Genomic DNA, 21,626 nt, shown 5'->3' with positions numbered 1-21,626 from the left:
GTGGTGGAATCAAAGGACAGAGGTGTGATTAAAAAGGTGTAGCGCGAAACACACGAGACTACGGGAGCGCTTTAAACAGGATGCCAGCCTCATTGGAAATGGGGTGCTGAGGCATCCTGCGGAGCGGGAGCGCCTGGCAGCCTAACACAAAGCCTGCAGAGATAAGACGGACAGTTTGGAAAGCTAAACAAAGGAAAATGAAAGCATGCAAGAATGGAAGTGAAGTTTGTCTGAGTGGATAAAAAGCGGAACCTTTCACGGGATGAAGCGAGATCATTTCGACAGCCTCTCCACCTCATCTGTGGTGAGTCAGCCCCGGCCACTGTTCTCGTTATATTTTAGGACGAGTGCTTTAAACCTTTGGGACATAAACAAATAGTTGAAGTCCTATGTGTGTCACTGTGGTATTTACTACAGGTGCTTCACTCGGCCAATTTTATCTCATTTTTTACGCATCAGGTATGGGTCAGCAACACAAGTGGGAAGGTTGAAGCAAAAGTTAGTGGAACGTGCTTTTTTCAGAGCATCACAATTGATGGAAATCCATCGCAAAACTTCACAAAACAGTTTTTTTCCATCATTGGATGGTTATCATGAAAAGGCCATATATAATAGGCAATTACCATCCTCTTAAGTGTTATAGTGAGGTGTTGATCACTGAAGGCAGACTAAGAAATGAGAAGAAGTTGTTGGGCTCATGCTGCCTCCATGTGTATGTTTCCGTAATTCAAACAGATTTCAGCCATTGTGTCCCTGTTCAGATCAGAAGCCAAAGTAGATAAAAAAAAACCAAAACACCGGTATCACGCCCTGAAACACATCTGACCGTCAGCAGATAATCAGGCTCCTCGATTGAGATGAGGAAAACAACAAAAAGACCTTCACCGAATCAAAACTTCAAAACAGCCAATCGGTGCCTCTCAAATTAAGGAAGAACATTGTACATTTTTTTCACATGTTTTAGAAAAATTTAATTGAAAAGGTCTAAAACAAAAGATTTTGGGTGCATTTCTAATATATTGGCAGAAATTACAACATTAGGTCTAAATGAACATCTTTACTAGCAAGTTAACCAGAAATATTCAGTGAACAACGGTAATTTGCAAAAAAAAAACAAAAAAAAACAGTATATATCAAAATCTATATTCACTGGATGAGGTGACAGTTTCTTTTCTAGTGTGTGGCCTCGTTTGTTCAATTACGATCACTGTACTTGAAGGAGACCTGCGGGTCAAAAAAAATTTTTTTTTTTTTTTTTTAAATCACTGAATGAGAAAAGTATGCGGAGAGTGTGCAACACTCGCTTCTCTTTTCTTATCATCATACGGCTGTCACTTTTTGTTTGAAATGTACACTAACATGGAACATAAATTCTGGCAACGAGCCTTGCAGTCCAGCATGGGGCATGATACAGCTGGACCTGTTGCATCAGTAAAGTGGGACACATCTGTGTCTCTGCACGATACAGAGAAACCTAGGGAGCCATTCTGAATGCACAATCATAACCATAAAACCATCTGGAAAGTACTGACTCGCACTTTGGAGTCACGATCAATTCTAAAAAATATGAAGAAATGGGCTTTCTAGTGTAGTAACATTAGCATGTGACGTACCAGCATCCAGGTCTGTGGACCGTCACAGCTGTGGTGTGAGCATATATTCCCACTTTTTACTGCCAATAGAGACAAACTTCCCCCTGCCTGACAGCCTCTCACTGCACACCTTGCAGCTTGGCAGTGAGGTAAAGAGCAAGTTAAAAAATTAGCTCTTTTTAAGGCTGCAGTGGCATGAATTTATGATAATGTATGTTTATAAACTAACCTTTTTTGCACACATTCATAATGTGAGCTTCCACTTTTCCCATTCAGTCTAAAATAATGTATTAAACAGCAGGATAGATATAAATCTCTATCTGCAGCTACACCAAATTTCCTCCCTAACATGCATGAGGGAACACAAAACAGGCTACAGCAAAACACACATTAGATATGTAATTCAGTGGTAAACTGCACCCAAACATCTATTTTCTGCTTTCCTCTGGTGATATGAGACTTACTTCCCAAACAGCAAACTGGATAATGAGAGGAAATGATGAGAAGGGCAGCATCACCGGTGCATTTGCTGTACCTGAGTGTTTTCTGTGCTTCTGCGGGGGTCTCAAGCTGCAGCTGATGTTTCTTCCTCAACACTAACATGTTCTGTCAGGCTTGCTGTGAAGAGACACACTAGCAGTATTCCTCTGTGGCTCCAAGAGAAGCCTCAGAAGTCAGACAGACAGCACGCCCCTCAGAATTACGCTGCTTTATTAAGTGTCAATCTCAACAACAGTTTGCCAGCCCAGCAGAGTGCTCAAAAAGTCCCGAAAATCTCATTACAAGAAAACTAATAAGTGACGCATAATGATAAAAGACAGCAATTAAGTTAAAACGAAATTACAAGTTGATAGAAGTAGATGTGGTAATGGCTTATATACCCCATCGCGTCTGGTAAACGATGCTCAAAGGAGCCCATTGGACATAGCAAAACTGCCTCTCCCCATGTTATTAGATTAGCCCGAGGCAGCAAGTAAACAACTTCAGACATCCCACAGCAGGCATACATCCTACAAGTCCTCACTGTTATTGGATTACTCAGGCAAACTTCTCCAGAAGACAAAATGGCTCCGTGGAGAAAGCGAGGTAGGGGATGATTATTGGTGAGTAGATGATGGGAAGAACAGAGGAAAGGCCTGCTCAGAACAGACGCCTGGAGCACTTAGAATAGATGCGGATGGATAACGAGCGGGAGACAGGGAATGGATGTAGAGGGCAGTGAGGTCCAGTTTTGATTATTGGCTGCTAGGTGAAGAAGCAACCCGGGCCTGCCAGGCTCTGAATCATCTCCTGCCACATCTCGTTTGGGCTGCTGCCGCAGCAAATGTCCATTCAGCACTATCGAAGACAAATGAGGGCAACCTCCTCCCAAGGTCAGCAACCGCCTCCACCGGTGCCACAGGGGGGCTGTCATTGTAATTCTTTATACACTTAGAGTAATTAAAACCCAACCAGAAGAAGAGGGGAAAGTCGATCGAATTTTTTTAAGACTGCTAATGAGATGCTAATTTGTTGGCCCGCTAGGAATGAGGTATGAAGAACTCAAGGACAAACAAGATTTATTCGCACGACTGAATAGAGAACTTTTTATATCATGACGTGTGTGTGTGTGTGTGTGTCCTTGTAGATGTTTGCTGACCTCTTTGAGCAGTGCACGCTGCAGGTTTCCAGACGGTCATTATGTTTGATAGAAACACCAGCATCCTTTCAAGCTCTTTCCGAACTCCCAATCGTTTACAGAAAGACGCCCCTGTGAGTTCAGAGTAAAGTGGAGAAAGCTCCCCTGCATCGCTGCAAAGAGCCAAGCCACGTACGGATCGCCCCCATGCTGCCTGAAAGTAGTCCAGCTCAGGCCTGTTTTCAAGCACCCCACTGTGCCAGCCTTCTTTGGACTCATTGAGTCATTCCAGGAGCACTAGGCTGGCTGTCCCACTTTTTTCAACGGATATCACACAGACTCTCTGATATCTCCACACACCCACACACACACACACGCTGCACAACTTTCCTCCCCACATATTCCACTCTCTAAGCAATCGGGCCAATCCTGTCTTCTCATGTTTATTAATTGGTTGCTCTTTGGACTTGAGTCCGACTCCCTTCAGGGTGAGGACTGCCTCAGAAGCACTGAGCTGTGATGAAACCGAGCAGACAGCTGTGTGGTCTTGCTTTCCCCACCAGCACCGCAGTCAGTAGAAGCTCATTTTCTGATGTGTCATTTTACATGAGAACCATGCAACAAAACCACCTCATCTGCCAATCAGCTGAGCGTCGCGTATACAATAATAACTCCAATAAATCCTTTTTAAAATAAATGCCTGTCTTGTTAACAAAGGAGGATAATCTCATTTTTAATCTGTCGGCTCAGGCTCATTCTGAGCTCCACAGGAGCAGCACGGCCCTTAAGGACACATAGCTGGGGAAATAACAACAATTAGAGCTGCCAATCACCAAAAATGCCAGAGGACGGCTTTGTATGAGTGTCTGCTTCATTGAGTGGTTACACATGAGTTACTGACGGGGCAGCTAGGGGAGAGGGGGTGGCACGAAACCGAGTATAATCACATCACAAACATTATCTGCGACTTTGTTGGTGACATTGTAGAGTCGTTGTAATGGAATTGTGTCTGCTGCAGAATAGACAGGGATGCGTTTATCACACTCATTGAAAACAGTCTCTTCGAGCCCTTTGGTGCTAAAACCTATAAATCCAATAAATGATCAGCGGAAAGTTGGTTGGAACAGTTTTGAGAAGTGATTTAAAGATCATGTTCACCCACAGTATTGTGCAGGTTACCATTGTGTGACCAAAACAGCTCTGAAACGTCAAAGCATGGAGTCCAAGACTGCTGAAGTCGTTTTTCGTATCAGCTTCCAAGACATTAGCCGCAGATCCTTTTGGGCCTTGATGTTTTGAAATGGAGTCTCCGGTGGACAGACATGTTTGAGTGGAGCCTTGAGCTGTTTGTCATGTATCTCAAACCTTTCCTGAAAAGATTATTCAGCGCAACAGGTCGCATTATTCCACTGAATCAGGCCAGTGGCATTTTGAGTCCCAGTTGATCAGCCATTGTGCAAGTACTGACACAGAGCAACACGGACCATCTTCGGCTCAGATAAAAACGCCAAAGCAAACAGCTGTCTGATGGAAAACTGACGGAGTGAAAAATGAATTAAATAAGTTAAGTAAGTCTCTTTTGTGTGTATTGCTCCATGATTCTGCAGGTAAGACAGTGACTGCTAATGAGGACTTTACATGACCCCACTACGAAATCAAAAAACTGTTCTCGTCCCAGATATGACTCTATGGGTCATATGTTTATGCAGTTAGATACAGCCAATGATTACCCTACAAGAATATGCAATCTCCAGTGGTCGTGAGAGCAACTGCATATGAAAGGTAAAAAGGCCTCCATGAGGCTGGAGCGCTGTACTAAAAAGGTATTTCAGCCTTAACAACGATAGCTTCTAACACTAACCACGTAATGTCATTACCTAAAGTCAACAGTCGGATGAATCTGGTAGACTCACATAGCAAGCAGCTTAGAATTCCTCATGTTTTACTCTGAAAAATTGGTTTCCTTAACATTTATTTTTGCCTAGTTGCTTAAAAGTGGACATGCTTTTGTGTCTTTAGAATTCTTATGGCTTGAATCCTTTGGGGATTTACGATTTAGAAATATCAAGCATCAAACTGCAGATTTCCAGTTTGAATAGCTGCGATTCGTATCTTCCACCGTTTTCCATAAGAAAAGAGCGACTCAAAGACATCATTTAGAATTTATCTTCCATGAATTCTGGGGATTTGAACCTCCATACCTGTTAAATAGCTTTGAAATCCTTTGTTTTGGTTATCAGACAGTTTGCTTAGAAGTCTTTTAAGTCTCATTATATTTTTTCATACTTGTATGAGAGACCAGACAGTTCCTGCAAAAGCAATAGAGGATATTTTATAACAGTTTTTACAGACCATATTGTGACCCTGACAAGTATCGAGCTTCATGTGCAAAGGCAATACAATGGCCATTTAAGGACTCTTAAGTGTCCCTTAACTCTCCCCTAATGACTGAAAACACTGCGGTATGTGCAGCACCACATACTTATACACACTTCTGAACTCTCAGACTCCATCGTATTGAATTTGCATCATGCACAAGTTCAGATTCTCATTTTAAAAGATCAGATTTAAAGATTTACATTCTGCAAAGGTTTACAGGTTCTCATTTTGAAATGAACAGTTAATATCAAGCCACTGAGGGAAAGGCAATCCCAGCTCATGGGGGGAACCAGTTTTATTATCTTTGTAATGTGTTTCGAAATGAAATCCAATCATCTGTCATATCAGAGGGGATGCTGCAGTTTATCCATTTATCCAGTTTTTTGCATTTTTCTAGTACGCTATAAAGAGATCCGCTCAGGCTCATTAGATTGTCAAATGACATTGAGGCATATCCAAGTACCATGCATCATTACAAATTCTTAATATCTTAATTATTGTATTTCCTGGTTTTGAAAAAGCCTACTGTTAAGGCTGTCTGTCATCTAACGGCTTTAAAGAAAAAGGTAAGACAAAGCCATTACTTTTCTATTGTTTGGAAAAGTTTACTTCAAAAGGGTGAAACCCTCTGGTGTAGTGTGAGGCTTGGGAAAGCAGGGCAGGTGGAGCTCCAAGGAGAGGAGGATGCAAAGATAGAGAGAGCACTCAGAGATAGGAGACAGAGGAGTGTAAAGGGGAAGCCCTTTGATCTCTGGCAGTAGAGGGGGCTGAAGAAAAAAGACAGATAGCGGCAGAGAAGATTGCAAACAAGGCATGCACTCAATTCCCAATAGTAGCACAAACATGAGAGGAAGAGACAGACGGAGAAAGACAGACAAATGGAGAAAGAAAAGTTGAGCAGATTGGGACAGACAGGACAGGGTCACAGCAAGAGTGTTCGAGAAGAAAGAAAAGACAGAAATGATGAAAATGAAGCATAGGGAAACAGATAAGACCAAGATGTTAAAAGGATTTCAGTCCGGGCGCTGTTTGGGGAGTTCTCTGAAGCCCTATGCTAAAGCAATTAGTATTGAACCCCTTCTAGGAAAGTGAAGCCAAACCACAGTGGCACTCTCTAACTTAGTTAGCGTGTAAAAACCAAGTCAAGCAAACCCCACGGTCCCCATTAAACCACAAGTTTTAATTGGCGTGTCAGGATGGTGCTGCTTTTCATAACCCACAAGCGTGCATGCTCAAAAACATGGCCCCAGTGAGTGCGCACGTCCCACTTCAAGAGCAAACTCCAAGACAGCAAACACTGCTGCTTAGGCGGGTTAAAAGGGCCTCTGTTGAGTCATATCAAAAGTACAGCATTAAATGAAAATGCAATATTTGATAACAACAGTCGGTAGGATAGCTGCAGAGAAAGAAATGTCATGCTGTCCGTCCAGCCTTGAAACTAGCTCAAAAAGTCTGAAAGTCATGCTGCAGTTTTTGTTTAAAGTGAGTCTATAGAACTTTTGTTCAGAAGAAATGATGACATATATGATAAAGGCTGAGAAACAGTGGAATGTGTGAATTAACTGACTCAAAAATGCCCGATAAACTGCTAAAATGTGGCAAATGTTTGATAACATTAGCTACAGAAACTAACACTCAGTGCGGTTACAGGCGCATGCTCGAGATTTTTTCCCGGGATCGTCACCCGGAAGTCGAAGGAGACGATATTACTGTTGTTGTCGCCGCCGCCGCTACGTCCCTCACAGATGTAGAGGGATGTAGCTTCATCTTGCTCTTCTTTCGCCATCTTTCTCGAATGCCTTAGTTTTGTTGTTGGTGGTGAAGACGTGAACTGGAAGTGGCTCCATTAGTGATAGCTGAAATGGGTACAGCGCCACCTATCGTACTGTGGTATTGCATGCTTTGTGCAAGTGATTCAATTCATTCACCGCCATATATCCAAGGATAATTACTCTCAGATAAGGAGCATAACCCAACTATAGCTATAATCCAGTTAATCTCATCATGTAGACCCACTGAGTGTGTCAATCAAACTTGATCATGTTTAAAGTTTAGAGGGAAAAGTCACTGCTTGGTGGAAAGGGTTAAGTCAAATCTATCTGAAATTAAATTGTAAATATACACAGATTTTTGTAAGATATCAAAAGCCAAATAGGATAGAATCCACTGCTTTGAGTCCTAAACATTTCATAACTTAGTAATCTTGATAATCAATCTTTAAAGCTTGATCTTCTATCCATTGTTTAAAAACATCTATCTTAAAAATTATTGGTAAAGATGTTGAATCTATGCAGTGAAATAGTAAGTAGTTTCCCTACACTTCAATAAGTAACAGTTGGATAAAGTTATACAGAACAGGCACCTCAAAACTGCACTTATTTAGAATAGCATTTGAACAAATGAATGATACTCAGTTGCTTCCATTATTGCTGGTTTGAAATTGCAGATGCACCTCCTTTGAACTGTAAATCTGGCCTTCATTTTGTAGGTGGCAGGCAGAAATGCATAGTGACAATGAGAAAGCCAATGATATCATTATTATATAAGGACATTACACTGTGCAATCAACATTGCCATCATAATGAAGAGTTAAAGCAAAACAACACTTATTTCCATTCAGACTTTCATATTTAAACAACTCAGCATGCCTTGAATCCTGATGAAATTAATGAGCTTCTTCATAAATCTGTACATCATGAGTTCTTCATTATCAGTGTTGTTTATAATATTGACTCGCTTTGAGGCTAATAATCAACCCTAATTAGTCTATGTCTGATTGGTGTGCAGCTTTTTTTTGTCTGTATTCCTTCACATACAAATACACACATAAATAAATAGACCGATATTTTTAGACATCTTATATTTCAGAGGTTTTCAGAGTGTGAGGCAGCCTCCCAAGGGAAGTGTCCAAACAGTTTCAAGAGAGGCTCAGTGAACGGAGTTGAGCAAATATCACAGTATATTAGTTGTCATCAGAATAAATAAAATAGTTTTGATGTGGCTGAGGGGTGCAGATACATTATGTGGATAATTTGACTGTTTTTCCCAAATTCAGAACCTAAGAAATACTTTAGGGCAGACTATCTATGCATTTAGTGTAATCTGATTATGTCAAACAGCAATATGTGTTTGACTTGACTGACTTGCCAAGCGTGTTGGAAGCATTGTGTTGTCTTTTTCTGAAAATGTTTCAAAGAGTCGCAGGTATGAGAACCTCTACTGTTTGTTTTCTTGCCACAAGTTAAATAAGCTTAAAAAGTAACTGACTGGAAAACAATAAGAAAAAAAAAACTAAGTCAAAACTAATCTAATGAGCATATTGATTACAATCAGACATGATTCAATTAAAGCAGATGCTCTCAGAATGTGCTCTGCCATGTGGACCAGGGCTACTTGAAATTGTGGGCCTCAACTACACTACGCCGCATATATGTTCAAACTGATTTTTGTACTTAATAATCCCAGGCCAGTAGGTGGCCATAGCGTCAATACCACATCAAAATGCCAAATCTCCTTTGGCTAAACTACACAAACTAATATTACGCCAAAGATCAAAGACAAACTCGATCTGCCAGGTGTTGACAGACGATTTAGGGGCTCCTCAGTTCTTTAAAGTTCACCTAAGGGCTCCTACTTACTTGTGGCATGTTTCCTATGAGCTATCATTTGGACTGGTCAGCTCCAAATGCTTAACAGTTATCATTTATTTTTTCAGTTTTGAACTCGAAAATACATCTAAAATAACTTTTTTAGCCTTTATTGAGCCAGATTCATATAGGCATATTCTGCAAGATATATTATATCAGCTCTTGAACATTGAAACGGATTTCATAAAAACTTTGAAGCATCAATTCACAAAAAAACAATCCAATTTGATGGTGTCGCATTGTGTCTTGTGACACTTCAGTGCCTCGTCCATTGTTCCACCAGGTGTGATTTCACTGTTCATTAATCCCACTGGCCCCGCTCACCTGCCTCCTTTACCTTCATCATTTGCTCTCAGCCAACAGAGGCTGACCTTCACCTTCTTCACTTTTGATGATTTCTACATTTCTTACATCCCTGCTACATTTTCTTATTTGCTTGAAGTAGCCGCGCCAGTACATCTCATCTGACCACGCTCATCCAGGTTTACAGAGGTGTTGCTGACTAGCTTTTCTCTGTCTGTGAAAGACGAACATGAACGACTGCAGTGCGCCAAATCTCAGGAGGCCGTCACTTTCTGGAGCACCGTGTCTGGCGCCGACAGTCACACTACATCGAAAGTCACTCAAATCACACGTGTCTGCCATTCCAACATTTAGTTGAACAGCAGCTGAATGTCTCACCCCTGTCCGTGTGCACTATGCTTCTGCTTTAATAATATGTGGAGAAGTGTGCTGTTCACATGAGAAGCAGTAAAGCAGAGAAACTGGGTTCAGACTGCACTGATTAGAGAACTCAAATGTATTCCTTTTTTCTGCATACAGATGAAAACATCTTGTCTGTTTCAGACAGGTATGTCCACGTTGTACTGACTGCTTACCTTGGAATATGGCAGCGTTCTGGATGATGAGGTGTTTGAGATGCGCACTGACAACCTGCAGACCAGACTCCATTTTGCTGCGTGCAGCTACCTGATACCGCTCCTCCATCTTCTTGGAACAGCAGGTCGGGCCTTTGGTTTGGCAAACCTGCAGATCCGCACCTGGCAGGAAATCACCAGAGACAGGATGGTATTATAATTGAGCTGAGGGAAGGAGCTCCACAGCCGCCGTGGTTTCATTTTCAAAACACAGAAGCCTCTCCCCTCACTCACACAAAAGATTTTGCAGCATCCTCTGTAAGCTAAAAGCAGAAAATAATATCTACCACAGACTCTCTAAGCTTAATTAGTGCATTATTTTTCGGTGAAGGTTGTGTTATTTAGCACGACTGAAGTAAAAATAAATTGCTGCCTGAAAAATGAGTCATTCTGATGCGAATTCAAGCAATACACAGGGGCTGCGTAGCTCTCCTCGGAGATCAATTTGGTCAACAGACACTTTTCCACGACCCAAGGCTACACTTTTCACTCTGAGGATCAAAAAAGTTTTTTTTTTCCTTTAGATCAGAGCTGGGAGCAGTGCAGCACACAAACAATCAGAGCTCTCACAGCATGTTTTCCTCATGTATGATATGGAAAAAAAAAAAAGCAAAGGCAAGTAAGGCGGAAATCAAAGAACATTCGGGCACCTGGCCGTGTATTCTATAGGCTGTTTACAGAGATTAGAAATAATTGGGCTCCCTGAGCCTCTTAGAAAGGTGCAGATTTACAGCAGTAAGTGGTAACAAGGGCGCTTTGTTGGGGTTTATGTAGCCGTACATAACCGATCGTGAACAAATACCTCTCAGACTAATCAATGAACCCCTGCGAGGAATGAGATAAAGACTTAGATTTAGATAAAGATAAAGATTTAGACATTGTTCTGATCAAGGCAAGCACAGTGCTAAATGTATTACTTTCACTAAAATATAGAATCTGTAAAACTGAGACACAGCTGCATTAGTTCTCCATATTGTTCTCTGTTGGCCAACATTTACATTCAGTCAGTGTGTTTGTGGACAGAAAAAGCCACAAAGTCCACGCATATCAAGAGGTGATCACATGACTTTCACCCAGGAGACAGAGGTTGGTGTCCGCTCTGCTGCTACTATGTCTGCATAGTTTGTGTCTCTTTTAGTCATGATTTAGCTTCCTTTTCAGTGACTTTGTGCCACCATTGGTTATTAGCATTGTTTCAAGACTTATTTTGGTTTTCACCAATTCAATTCAATTCAATTTTATTTATATAGCGCCAGATTACAACAATTGTCATCTCAAGGCACTTAAGTAATATAGTCAAATTCAAGCCAATTGGAATTCAATTCATTGTAATCATAATCCAATTAATTCATATAGAGCCAATTAAAAAATTAATATCCTAGCTAAGGAATCCAACAGATTGCACCGAAACTTGTCTTCAGTCCAATCTCCCGTCCTGAGCGTGCCTGTGGCAACTGTGGAAAGGAACGACTCCCTTTTAACAGGAAGAAACCTCTGGCAGAACCAGACTCAGGAAGGGTGGCCATCCGCCTCGACCAGCTGGGGTTTGAGAAGACAGAAAAGAGGGAAAAGAGGGGGGAAAAACACCATTCAAAGGATATCTGTTGGAACAGGGAAACATACGTTAATAACCACAATAATGTCACATGTACATAAAATCAATTGTGAAATTAAACAGGGGGAAAAAGAGAGCAAAGTGAGGAAAGGTGTGACAGATGAGGTCCCCCAGCAGTCTAAGCCTATAGCAGCTTAACTATGGGATGTTTCAGGATTACCTTTATCCCTAACTATAAGCTTTATCAAAAAGGAAAGTTTTAAGCCTAATCTTAAAAGTGGAAAGGGTGTCTGCTTCCCGGACATTTACTGGCAGCTTATTCCACAAGAGAGGGGCCTGATAACTGAAGGCTCTACCTCCCATTCTACTTTTAGAAACTCTGGGAACAACAAGTAAACCTGCAGTTTGGGAGCGAAGTGCTGACAATGAGATCTTTAAGATATGATGGAGCTCGGTCATTAAGAACTTTATATGTCAGAAGAAGAATCTTAAATTCTATTCTGAATTTAACAGGGAGCCAATGAAGAGAAGCTAAAACTGGAGAAACATGATCTCTCCTGTTAGGTCTCATCAGAACTCTGGCTGCAGCATTTTGGATCAGCTGGAGGCTTTTCAGAGAATATGTGGGACAGCCCAATAATAAGGAATTACAGTAGTCCAATCTTGAAGTAACAAATGCATGGAGCAGTTTCTCTGCATCACCCTGAGACAGGATGTTCCTGATTTTAGCAATATTACGAAGGTGAAAGAAGGCAGTCCTAGAAACCAGTTTTATATGTGCGTCAAATGATAGATTCTGGTCAAAACTAACTCCAAGGTTCCTCACTGTAGAACTAGAAGCCAAGGAAATACCATCTAGAGTAACTATATAACTAGACAATTTCTCCCTGAAGCGCTCAGGTCCAAAGAGAACAACTTCAGTTTTGTCTGAATTTAAAAGCAGACAGTTCTGAGTCATCCAGGTCTTTAGGTCTTTAAGACAGGCTTGTAGCCTGACCAACCTGTAGGTTTCATCTGGTTTCATAGATAAGTACAGCTGAGTATCATCAGCATAACAATGGAAATTTATGCCATGCTGTCTGATAATGTTACCTAATGGAAGCATGTATAAAGTAAAAAGAATCGGTCCAAGCACAGAACCCTGAGGAACTCCATGACTTACTCCAACGTGTGAGGAAGATTCTTCATTTACAAGAACAAACTGGAATCTATCAGATAAATATGACTTAAACCAGCCTAATGCAGTTCCTTTAATCCCAATAACATGTTCAAGTCTCTGTAACAGAATGCTCTGATCGATCGTATCAAATGCAGCACTGAGATCCAACAGGACAAGCACAGAAACAAGTCCGCTATCAGAGGCTAAGAGGAGATCATTGGTAACTTTCACCAGTGCTGTTTCTGTGCTATGATGCACTCTGAATCCTGACTGAAACTCTTCAAACAGATTATTTCTATGTAAATGATCACAAAGTTGAACTGCAACTATTTTTTCAAGAACTTTAGACAAAAAAGGGAGATTGGATATAGGTCGATAATTAGCCAACACTTTTGAAACAAGAGTAGGTTTTTTAAGTAAAGGTTTAATTACAGCAACCTTAAAAGTCTGAGGTACATATCCTATCAACAAAGACCGATTGATCAAATCCAATATGGAAGTGTCAATTAAGGGGAAAACCTCCTTGAACAGTCTGGTTGGGATTGGGTCTAACATACAAGTTGACAAAGTAAACAATGGTTTACTTTCAATTTCTGTTAGGTTAAATTCAGGCAACAGAACTGGTTGGATAAAAAAAAAAGGTAGTCCTTTGTGCCCCTCTGATATTATTTACACATATTCTAAAGCCACTTTTCGGGGAGCCTTTATTGCAAAACTGTTTTGCACCGCAAACAACGCAGCCGTTCTACATTTTGAAGTGATCAAATATAGAAAAAAGGCACTCAGCTGCTGCACTTGTGACGTTGAGGGAACTGCAGTTGTCTGTGATGAGGCTCTTGTTTTGTTAAGTGTCTCTACCCAATGTCACGCACACGCTGTTCAGAAGAAAGAGCAGAAGTATAAAATCGATCCTTAAAAGTTGAAAAGAGGAATTTTACTGTAGTTTAAAGTCATGGTTTTCACACAATGCCTGTGCAACGGAGGAAGCGACACCCATTTCTCTGTCAGCATGTGATACATTTCAAATAAACAAGCTGTTAGTTTCCTCCTCATACCCAACTCTCTCAATTACAATGATGCATACTCAGACGTAAATAGGGCACATGCATCCAATTGTTAAACACAAAGAGGAGTTTTTGCGAAAATCCCTCTCCTCAGTGCTCCCCTCCTTTCAGCCTCTCTGTCCCACAAGGCTGCTGTGACATCAGTGGATGCTGCAGTTGTAACATGCCGAGCCGCGTTGAGAATTTGTTTGCAGGATCTGCTCTTAAGAGGCGTCGGTGACAAGGGCCTGATTGATGCCGTGGTAAACAAACGTCAGGGGAGTCTGCCAGCCTCTGCTCACGGTGCGGAGGATAAATAGAGATTCATTTGGAATAGGGGTTGGGGGGGCGTTCCGATTGTGAATGTGTCAGAAAAGTCTTGATAATTGACGTTGATAACGTCACAAGACGGAGGCTTTTTCTTAATAACAAAAGTGAATCTCTCTACCGGTGTGAGCGTTTGTCTCTGAGATCTTTAAACAATGGATGCTCAGAAACAGCTCAGACGGTGACAATCTGAACAGGAGGAAGGAGACGCAACAGAGCAATGCCTTGATAATTAATAGCAGTGGAATCAAACAGAGGACGCCTCTGCAAACTCCTGGTTCACTGCTGACACCCATCAGGGTTCAAGGTGTACATCTAATGAGCCAAACAGGCAATAAAGCTGTCAAACAGGACCTTTTGTATGCATACTGGCAGGCTTAATATCTTAAATCAATACCGACAAAAGACTCCTGACAGATTAGATCAAGTTAATTTCAGAGTGCAGGAGCAAAATTATTAAGCTTTCAGTAGCACCGAGCGTGAGGTGAGCGGTGGCCAGAGCACAGACGGGATTCAAGCGATTATTACCTGCAGAACAGACGTTCACATTCGTGTGCACGTTTGTCGTTTTTCAGATGATAAATGTGTTTCATTACAGAAGTTCCACGGCAGTCAGGGATACGGAAGGAAAGTGATTCCCAGTAGAGTTTCACAAATAATAAAATCGCACCGTCTAAATATAAAGCCTTGGTTGTGACTGACAGATCAGTTGGGAATAAGCTTCCTCCTTCTCCTCTTTGCTTAAGGCTCAGCTTTAGTTCTCCTCCCCTTGCTTTCCTTCTTTCTTTCTGTATTTTTTCTTTTATTATTCCCCTCTCATCTGTGCAGTTTTGTGGCGAGCTTGTTTCACTTCTGTCACCTTTAGCTTAATAGCTACCAGGCACTGAGAGCAACTTTCTGTCAGCCTGTTATTGGTTAGTTAAGACTATCTTCTTCTGTCTTGATGGTCTGAAACAAAACGAAGAGAGACGAGGTGCGAGGCTCGGAGCTTTTGCATGTAAATTTCCCCAGCACACAGCCAAGGTGACAGCTTTGAATTACCACATAGTTTCAATCAATACTCTTTAAAGTGTCATTCAAGTCAACATGCAGAACAGCTGCCGACGATGTGAGTCTCGAGGTCTTTCGCCTTTTGAAAAGCCACAGCCTTGTATGACCATCCCCTGCTGCTTCTCTCACGGCTGATTTTTCCTTTTCTTTTCAGAGGCTCAACAGTTCTGTGTACACACGGACGAGAGGAGTCTCTCTCCTTCCATCTTTAACAAGCTCAGACTCTCCGAGTCATAGGAACAGGGGCAGCCACAAACACAGTGTGTGTCTAAGTTTCCCTGCGCCAATTAGAAAGCCATCGTTGTGCAAGTTTAATGATGGAGACCATAGGGGGAAAACAAGTTGTATCAAGATATAGAATATGCTAAAAGCTGTTCATTAAGAGAATAAATTATACAACAGCTACCAGTGTCGAGTGGAAACGCGTGGGAATCAATGGCTTCCTCCGCGGGGCAAAATAAGCCTGTGTCACTTTGTTGAGACAATAAATGAAACGACAGAGCAGTTCACAGCCAACTGAAGGAATAATAATATCATTAGCCACTGGGGATAACCATTGTTTTAGGTATTTTTAGAGCTTTGTTCTCTGCTCTACTTTTAGTCACGCTGAATGTGAAAGAGCCCAACTCTTCTTGGTTTCTTTTTCTAAACGGACTCAAAACGAGGAGTCAAAATAAACACCACGGTCCTTCATTAAAGGAAGGACTGAATAAACAGAGTTGGAACAAGTGTTTCACTAGACAAAAAGATCTGCGACTTCAGGTCATATTACTCCACCTCGTCATTGTGCCCAGTGACGTTCAGTCAGAAAGCCCATTTGTTTTTGTGTTGTCCTGTTAATTCATGAAAAGCAACACTGCTGCTGCACTGCAAGAGCCTACCCCACCTGTCACTGGGTGAGAGGCGGGGTACAGCACGGACAGGTCGCCAGCCCATCACAGGAGATCGTGTCCCATTCACCCATATAATGTCAATGTCCGACAACTTTTCACTTTTTGACTTTGCTGTCAGTGGTGGTCGGTGAGGGTTTGGTGTGGAAACACATGGTTAGTTTATCATTACATACATATGTTGTCACAGGCTGGCATCGTGTCATCTGAACACGTCCTTATACAAAACAACAGGCAATAAAAAACCTGACCACCTCCCAATTCCAGCACCCTAGTTGTGGCATGACCACATTTTTGGCATTTGGACAAAAGTACTACATTACAAATTTCCTTGTGAGTATGGGCTCCCTTCCAAAAAGACTATAGGGTCTGTCTTTTTTTTTTTTTTTTTTTTTTTTTTTTTTTTTTTTTAAATGTGACTGCGCTTGAAGTCTTTTGTTGCACCACTGTGGAGGAATTCCTGCTGAAATAAGTGGCAGCTGTCAGCTCAGCCTCCAGAAAAACCAGTATCACTCTTCCATTTCAAGAGTGTCTGCTCCTCAGCTCACGAATCAGGTCTGCTGCTGCTGTCAGAGATCCACCGCGTCCTCTGATCAAACCACAGCTGACACTTAGGGAGCCGCTCTCACACTCCTGTCCTGGAATGTTTATACTTTGCTGCTTGTCCACCCCTTGCACATATACGATGACACGATGGAGTGAACTGACACCCAGCTCCAAACACACACAGCAGCAGCCACAACAAATGCATGTGTGGTGCTACTCCCACAGTCGTGCCGGTTTTTGTTTCTTCCCGTCTCCACTGTGATGTTTTTTCACAGCTTTTGTATCACGCTGGTAGCAACAGAAACTTTTGTTTTTCAGACTTTTGCCCCCCGGCATCACATGCGGCATAATTAGAATTCTGTCCGGGCTTCCTGCGGACATCTCTCTGAATCAGCCGCCACCCCCACCCCCAACGCTCCATATCGATACAGGCCACTTCACATTTCCCTCATCACACACGCACAGACACCCTCAGAGAGAGAAATACTTCTCTTAGTCAGATCACTGCTAGCCACCCTCAACAATCCTCTGTCTAGTTTCATCAATCTTTCAGCTGCTGTATCTCTCGGCGGTGGAGAACTCATGTTACATTAGACGGCAGGAATACTTCGTTTCATTTTTATTTGCTGAATTTTTTTTACCAAACACAAAGTTCAGAACAACTCAGAACAAAGACGTAGCTGTGAATCCACTGATCAATTATTAATCAATCATGAGGATATATTATTGATGAGGCAGGAGCAGACGAAAGGAGGACGAATTATGAATTAAATGTAAGGAAAGTGTCTACATTTTTCTCAGTGAAAAAGGTCAGCTCATTAAGGCAGAACTGGAATAACCAGGATTTATAGACAGCCTACATTTGTTCCAATGAAGATACAAACCACATGCAGATAGAAAATGATCACAAATAGTCAGAATGGCCTACAAAGAGACAAAAAAACATAAAAAACACGAGTGTCTCTAATTCGAGACGAAAAACAAAACACCCGCAACGAGACACAAATAGACGCAGCCCAAATGTGGCCGGACCAAAACTGAACGAACATGATCACAAAGAGATGGAAACACAATCAGGTAGACACAGCGACCAAATTAAATGAAAACAGCTAAAATAAAAAGCTACACCACAGTGGGCCACTAAATGACCACAGTGACAGTGACCAAAGTAGGAAGGAAAAAAAACAATCAAGAGACGAAAAGTCATCGTAAAGCAAAGAGAAACGTTGCAAAACATGCTCAGTATACCCAAACACCCACAAATCACACCGACATTGTTTTTCATTGTTCATCAAGAACCAGCGATGACTAAAGACCCCACCCTGATGCGTCTCCCCTCATTACCAGGGTCTTGGAGGGGCTCTTGAACACATCACAAAGAGCAAGACAAGCTTCCATCAATGACAAAGCTCTATGCACGCAGAAGAGGACATAACTTTGCAGTGCAGAATGGAGCAGGAATCCATACAATATTCAATAACCGGAAGTCTGCACCATTAATCCAACAATCCATTTTCTATACCCACTTAGTCCAATTCAGGGGCTGGAGCCTATCCCAGCTGCCATTGGGCGAGAGGCGAGTTACGTGGAACACTGTGCAGCCCTGAATCCTGCAATCCAACAACATAAGAAAGACAGATGTTCACTGAGGCTGTCGACATCCTGGTCTGACGATTGTCTTGGTGTATAAGAGCCCTCATCCTTCAACAAGTGGGATCTTTGGGGCCTTTTACGCATCTGTGCTATGGAGCTCCATTTCTGGGCTATTCTGTCCATGCTTGTAGATTAATTCATTCATTCAGGGCTGCTGCAGCCCAGTAACCATTTGGTAAGAGGCAGCGAACACAGTCCATCACAGGACCAAATCACCAATTAACCTTACATGCATGCACCCAGAATATGAACGGGGTAAACTCCACACAGAAAGATCCCAGCTGGGATTTGAACCACGAACCATCTTGCTGTGCAGCGACAGTGCTAACTACCACACTGCCCTGCAGCCCGCAAAGGGTCATGACAGATGCAAATTAAGTCTCCGTGCTGGAAGCATTCTGAGAGCAGCTTTATGTGGGAGCAGGTACCTGGAGGACATGTCATTTACCAGAAGATATGAAGCAAATCTGTTTATTTCACAGCACACACAGTCGTCTGTTATAGCTGGAAGCCCTGGAAGCCGTAACCAGAGTATACTTTGCTAACCTGAGGCCACAAGGATGCAGCAAGACAAGAGAAATGACTGGAGATTCTGCACTAAAACACTCCCTCATTCATGAAGAAGGGGAGGACAGAAGAGACAGATGACTGGATCACTGTCACTACAGGTGCAAATAAAAATGTCTTATACAGCTACTTCTTTCCTAAAATACTAAGCAGGCATGGCATCCCTTGTTTCTGCTGATACTGTCCTAATGATGTTCTTTGGAGACTCACTCATCTGTTATTTCTGCCAAGAAGGTTATGTGATTGCTATGGTTTGTCTTTGTTGGCAGGATTATAAGTAATGTTGGGATAGTTTTGGTTGAACTGCGTTGGACTGTCCTGCCGCTGATTCCATAAGGAAGTTAACTTTGATTGATTCCTCAGCAAAGGATCACACACAACCTGAACTGTACTCTGCCTTGGCTTTGGAGATTAGTTTTTGGATAATCTGAAGGAACAAAAAAAAAACCTAAGTGCTCAGTGGTTAGAACTGTATGCACCTTATACAAAAGTGAGCATGACAAAATATGCCCCAAAGTGTATCTGGCTTTTCTTCCCCGTTGTTCCATTTGTAGCGTTTCATGATTTTTAACACTCTTTCATGTCAACAGAACATTTTGTATCATATTCTAAACCTCTTACAATCAGGTGGGAGGGTGATGTGCAGGGATCCCATGCTGAGATTGAAGAGAGAGCTGTTAACCTGGAGCACTTCCCCTTGCTGACACTACACTAAAACACCCAATTAACATTTGCAGCTGCTTGTGATTCAGCCACATGAGAGGCTCCCCCATTAACATACTGAATCAGAATGCAAGCAACAGGCACAGGAGCACCAACATGCTGCTCTGCAAAGCAGGGGACTGCAGCTGGTCGTGGATTCACTCAAGGCGTTTATGATCAAAACTATTCCCTCCCCATCACACCAGACAGCAGTTAGAGACATTTGAGCTCCACGGTACATGAATCATGTTTGGATAGCTCCATCTTTACCAAAACGTCCCTCAGTTTGGTCACAGTTCAGATCACACCACTCATTTATATTCTGCGACTATGTTGCTGAGAAGAGGGTGCCGACAGCCCGGCCTGAACATGACTATTAATCACCTCATAAAGGAGGAGAGCGCTCCTCTTCTCCGGGCCCACTCCATCATCGTGTTGAGAGCAAGAGGCGTCAAACTTAGCTGAATATTTCAAAACAAACACCCACAGGGAGGGGACCACAGCTCCTTCCAGTTTCCAATGTTCGGAGGAAATCAAAGCCAGGGTTTGAGGAGAGGTTACCTGCCTACGTGTTTGGATCAATACAAGAACAAATTGATTTTAGTAAGCTTGTTATATAACAGTTAAGTGCAATTCAACCTGCATTTTTAACGACTGTTGCCGGTAGGTTTCTCAGAGCAGGTTGTTAAAAGCTCAGCCAGAGGGCTGGAGGTTGTGTGGGTGGGTTGGCTCTCACCGAGAGAACTCTGAAACTGCGCGGTGGAAATGAACGAAAAGTCGGTGCTAGAACATAAGAATGTCCCATTTCAACCTACAGAGCAGCGAACCACAACCGCGTAAAGAGAGCCTGGCTAAGTCTCATAGTGGCGACAGTTACCTGACACTGGGGTTTCGGGGACCCACTTGGAGCCGGGGTGCAGGGAGTGAAACACTGCGCGCACCTCCTGGCAGTTTGGCACCTGTCCGCCGGGAAGCGGGAACAGCTGGAGGAATGCGCACAGGAAAAGCGCGCTGTGGACCGGCGGAGCATCCATGGCAAGTGAGTAGCACTTTGTGAAGCGAGAGACAACAGGACAGCAAAAAACAAAACAAAAAAAAAGCCGAGATTGAACTTCAGCCCACCAAAAGTTACATGAAGATCCCGCGTTTGAGCTGGGAAGCTACTGCTCCCGGGTCGGCATCCCTCCTTTTGCCCCCCTCCTCGACGCTCTATTCGCCCGGACAGCTGCACCGATGCTGGTAATTTATGAGTCCTTCTTTACTTACGGTACTGAATCTCAGCTCTTTGCTCAGATCGACGAGCCTCAGATGCGTGCGCGCGCCTATGAAGCGCGCCGCGTGCTTGAACCTGGCTTCGCGTGTATTAAGAGCTCCCCTCCTGCGTTAGTAGTAGCCAGAGGTGTTAACAGATTAACTGACCCCGCCTGAGTGCACGAGTGGGGATACGAGGAAGGGATTAACGCGCAGTTTTGAATGAACGACTTCAGACTTATATATTTCACAGTTCACACAACACAAGCCCGTGTAGCTTGCACACACATCACCAGTAAAAACAATTCATTGTTCTAACAAGGACTGTTAAACGACCAAAAAACTTTATTATTCAACCAGAAAAACAAAAAATAAACACGTACAGACTTATACTTCGTGCTTACACCACACTTTATATTCTTCGTTCATTATTCTAATTTGCTAAAATTCACACAAAGCTTCAAAGTCCCACAGAGATATTGAAGTTGATATGCTGCCATCTAGTGGTCAAAGTGCGTAGCAACAGACACGGAAGGGCAAATGGAGCAACTCATCCTCTCTGCAGACTAACAAGCCAGAGAAAAACTTAATATTCAAAAACAAACTATTCCCCACGTTCTCCATACCACAGGGATTATTTCAGTCAAACCTGGATCTTTTTAAGATGGAAAAACCCTCCAAACTTTGTTTCTTTACCTGATGAAGTTCTGAGTTGGATGGAAACTTTTAA

At 42.5% G+C, this 21,626-nt stretch overlaps 1 protein-coding gene across 1 annotated transcript in view; it reads right to left on the bottom strand.

Annotated features, from left to right (window-relative positions):
- gpc3 (glypican 3) overlaps positions 1 to 20,991 on the bottom strand; it is a 182,277-nt gene extending 161,286 nt beyond the window's left edge. Inside the window, exons 1-2 of the mRNA XM_072396197.1 lie at positions 20,523 to 20,991; positions 10,115 to 10,276 (exon numbers count right to left, since the gene is read on the bottom strand). Of these exons, the coding sequence (XP_072252298.1) occupies positions 10,115 to 10,276; positions 20,523 to 20,679 (319 nt within the window). The 5' untranslated portion in view covers positions 20,680 to 20,991. The remainder of the gene's footprint in view (positions 1 to 10,114; positions 10,277 to 20,522) is intronic.
- Between the last annotated feature and the right edge of the window lie 635 nt (positions 20,992 to 21,626).

The sequence above is a fragment of the Leuresthes tenuis genome, unplaced genomic scaffold (assembly GCF_036924035.1).
Source record: "Leuresthes tenuis unplaced genomic scaffold, fLeuTen1.0.hap1 SCAF_11, whole genome shotgun sequence".
NCBI classification, from domain to species: domain Eukaryota; kingdom Metazoa; phylum Chordata; class Actinopteri; order Atheriniformes; family Atherinopsidae; genus Leuresthes; species Leuresthes tenuis.
The sequence above is the reverse complement of the archived record's forward strand: the minus strand, read 5'-3'. Positions and strand labels throughout refer to the sequence as shown.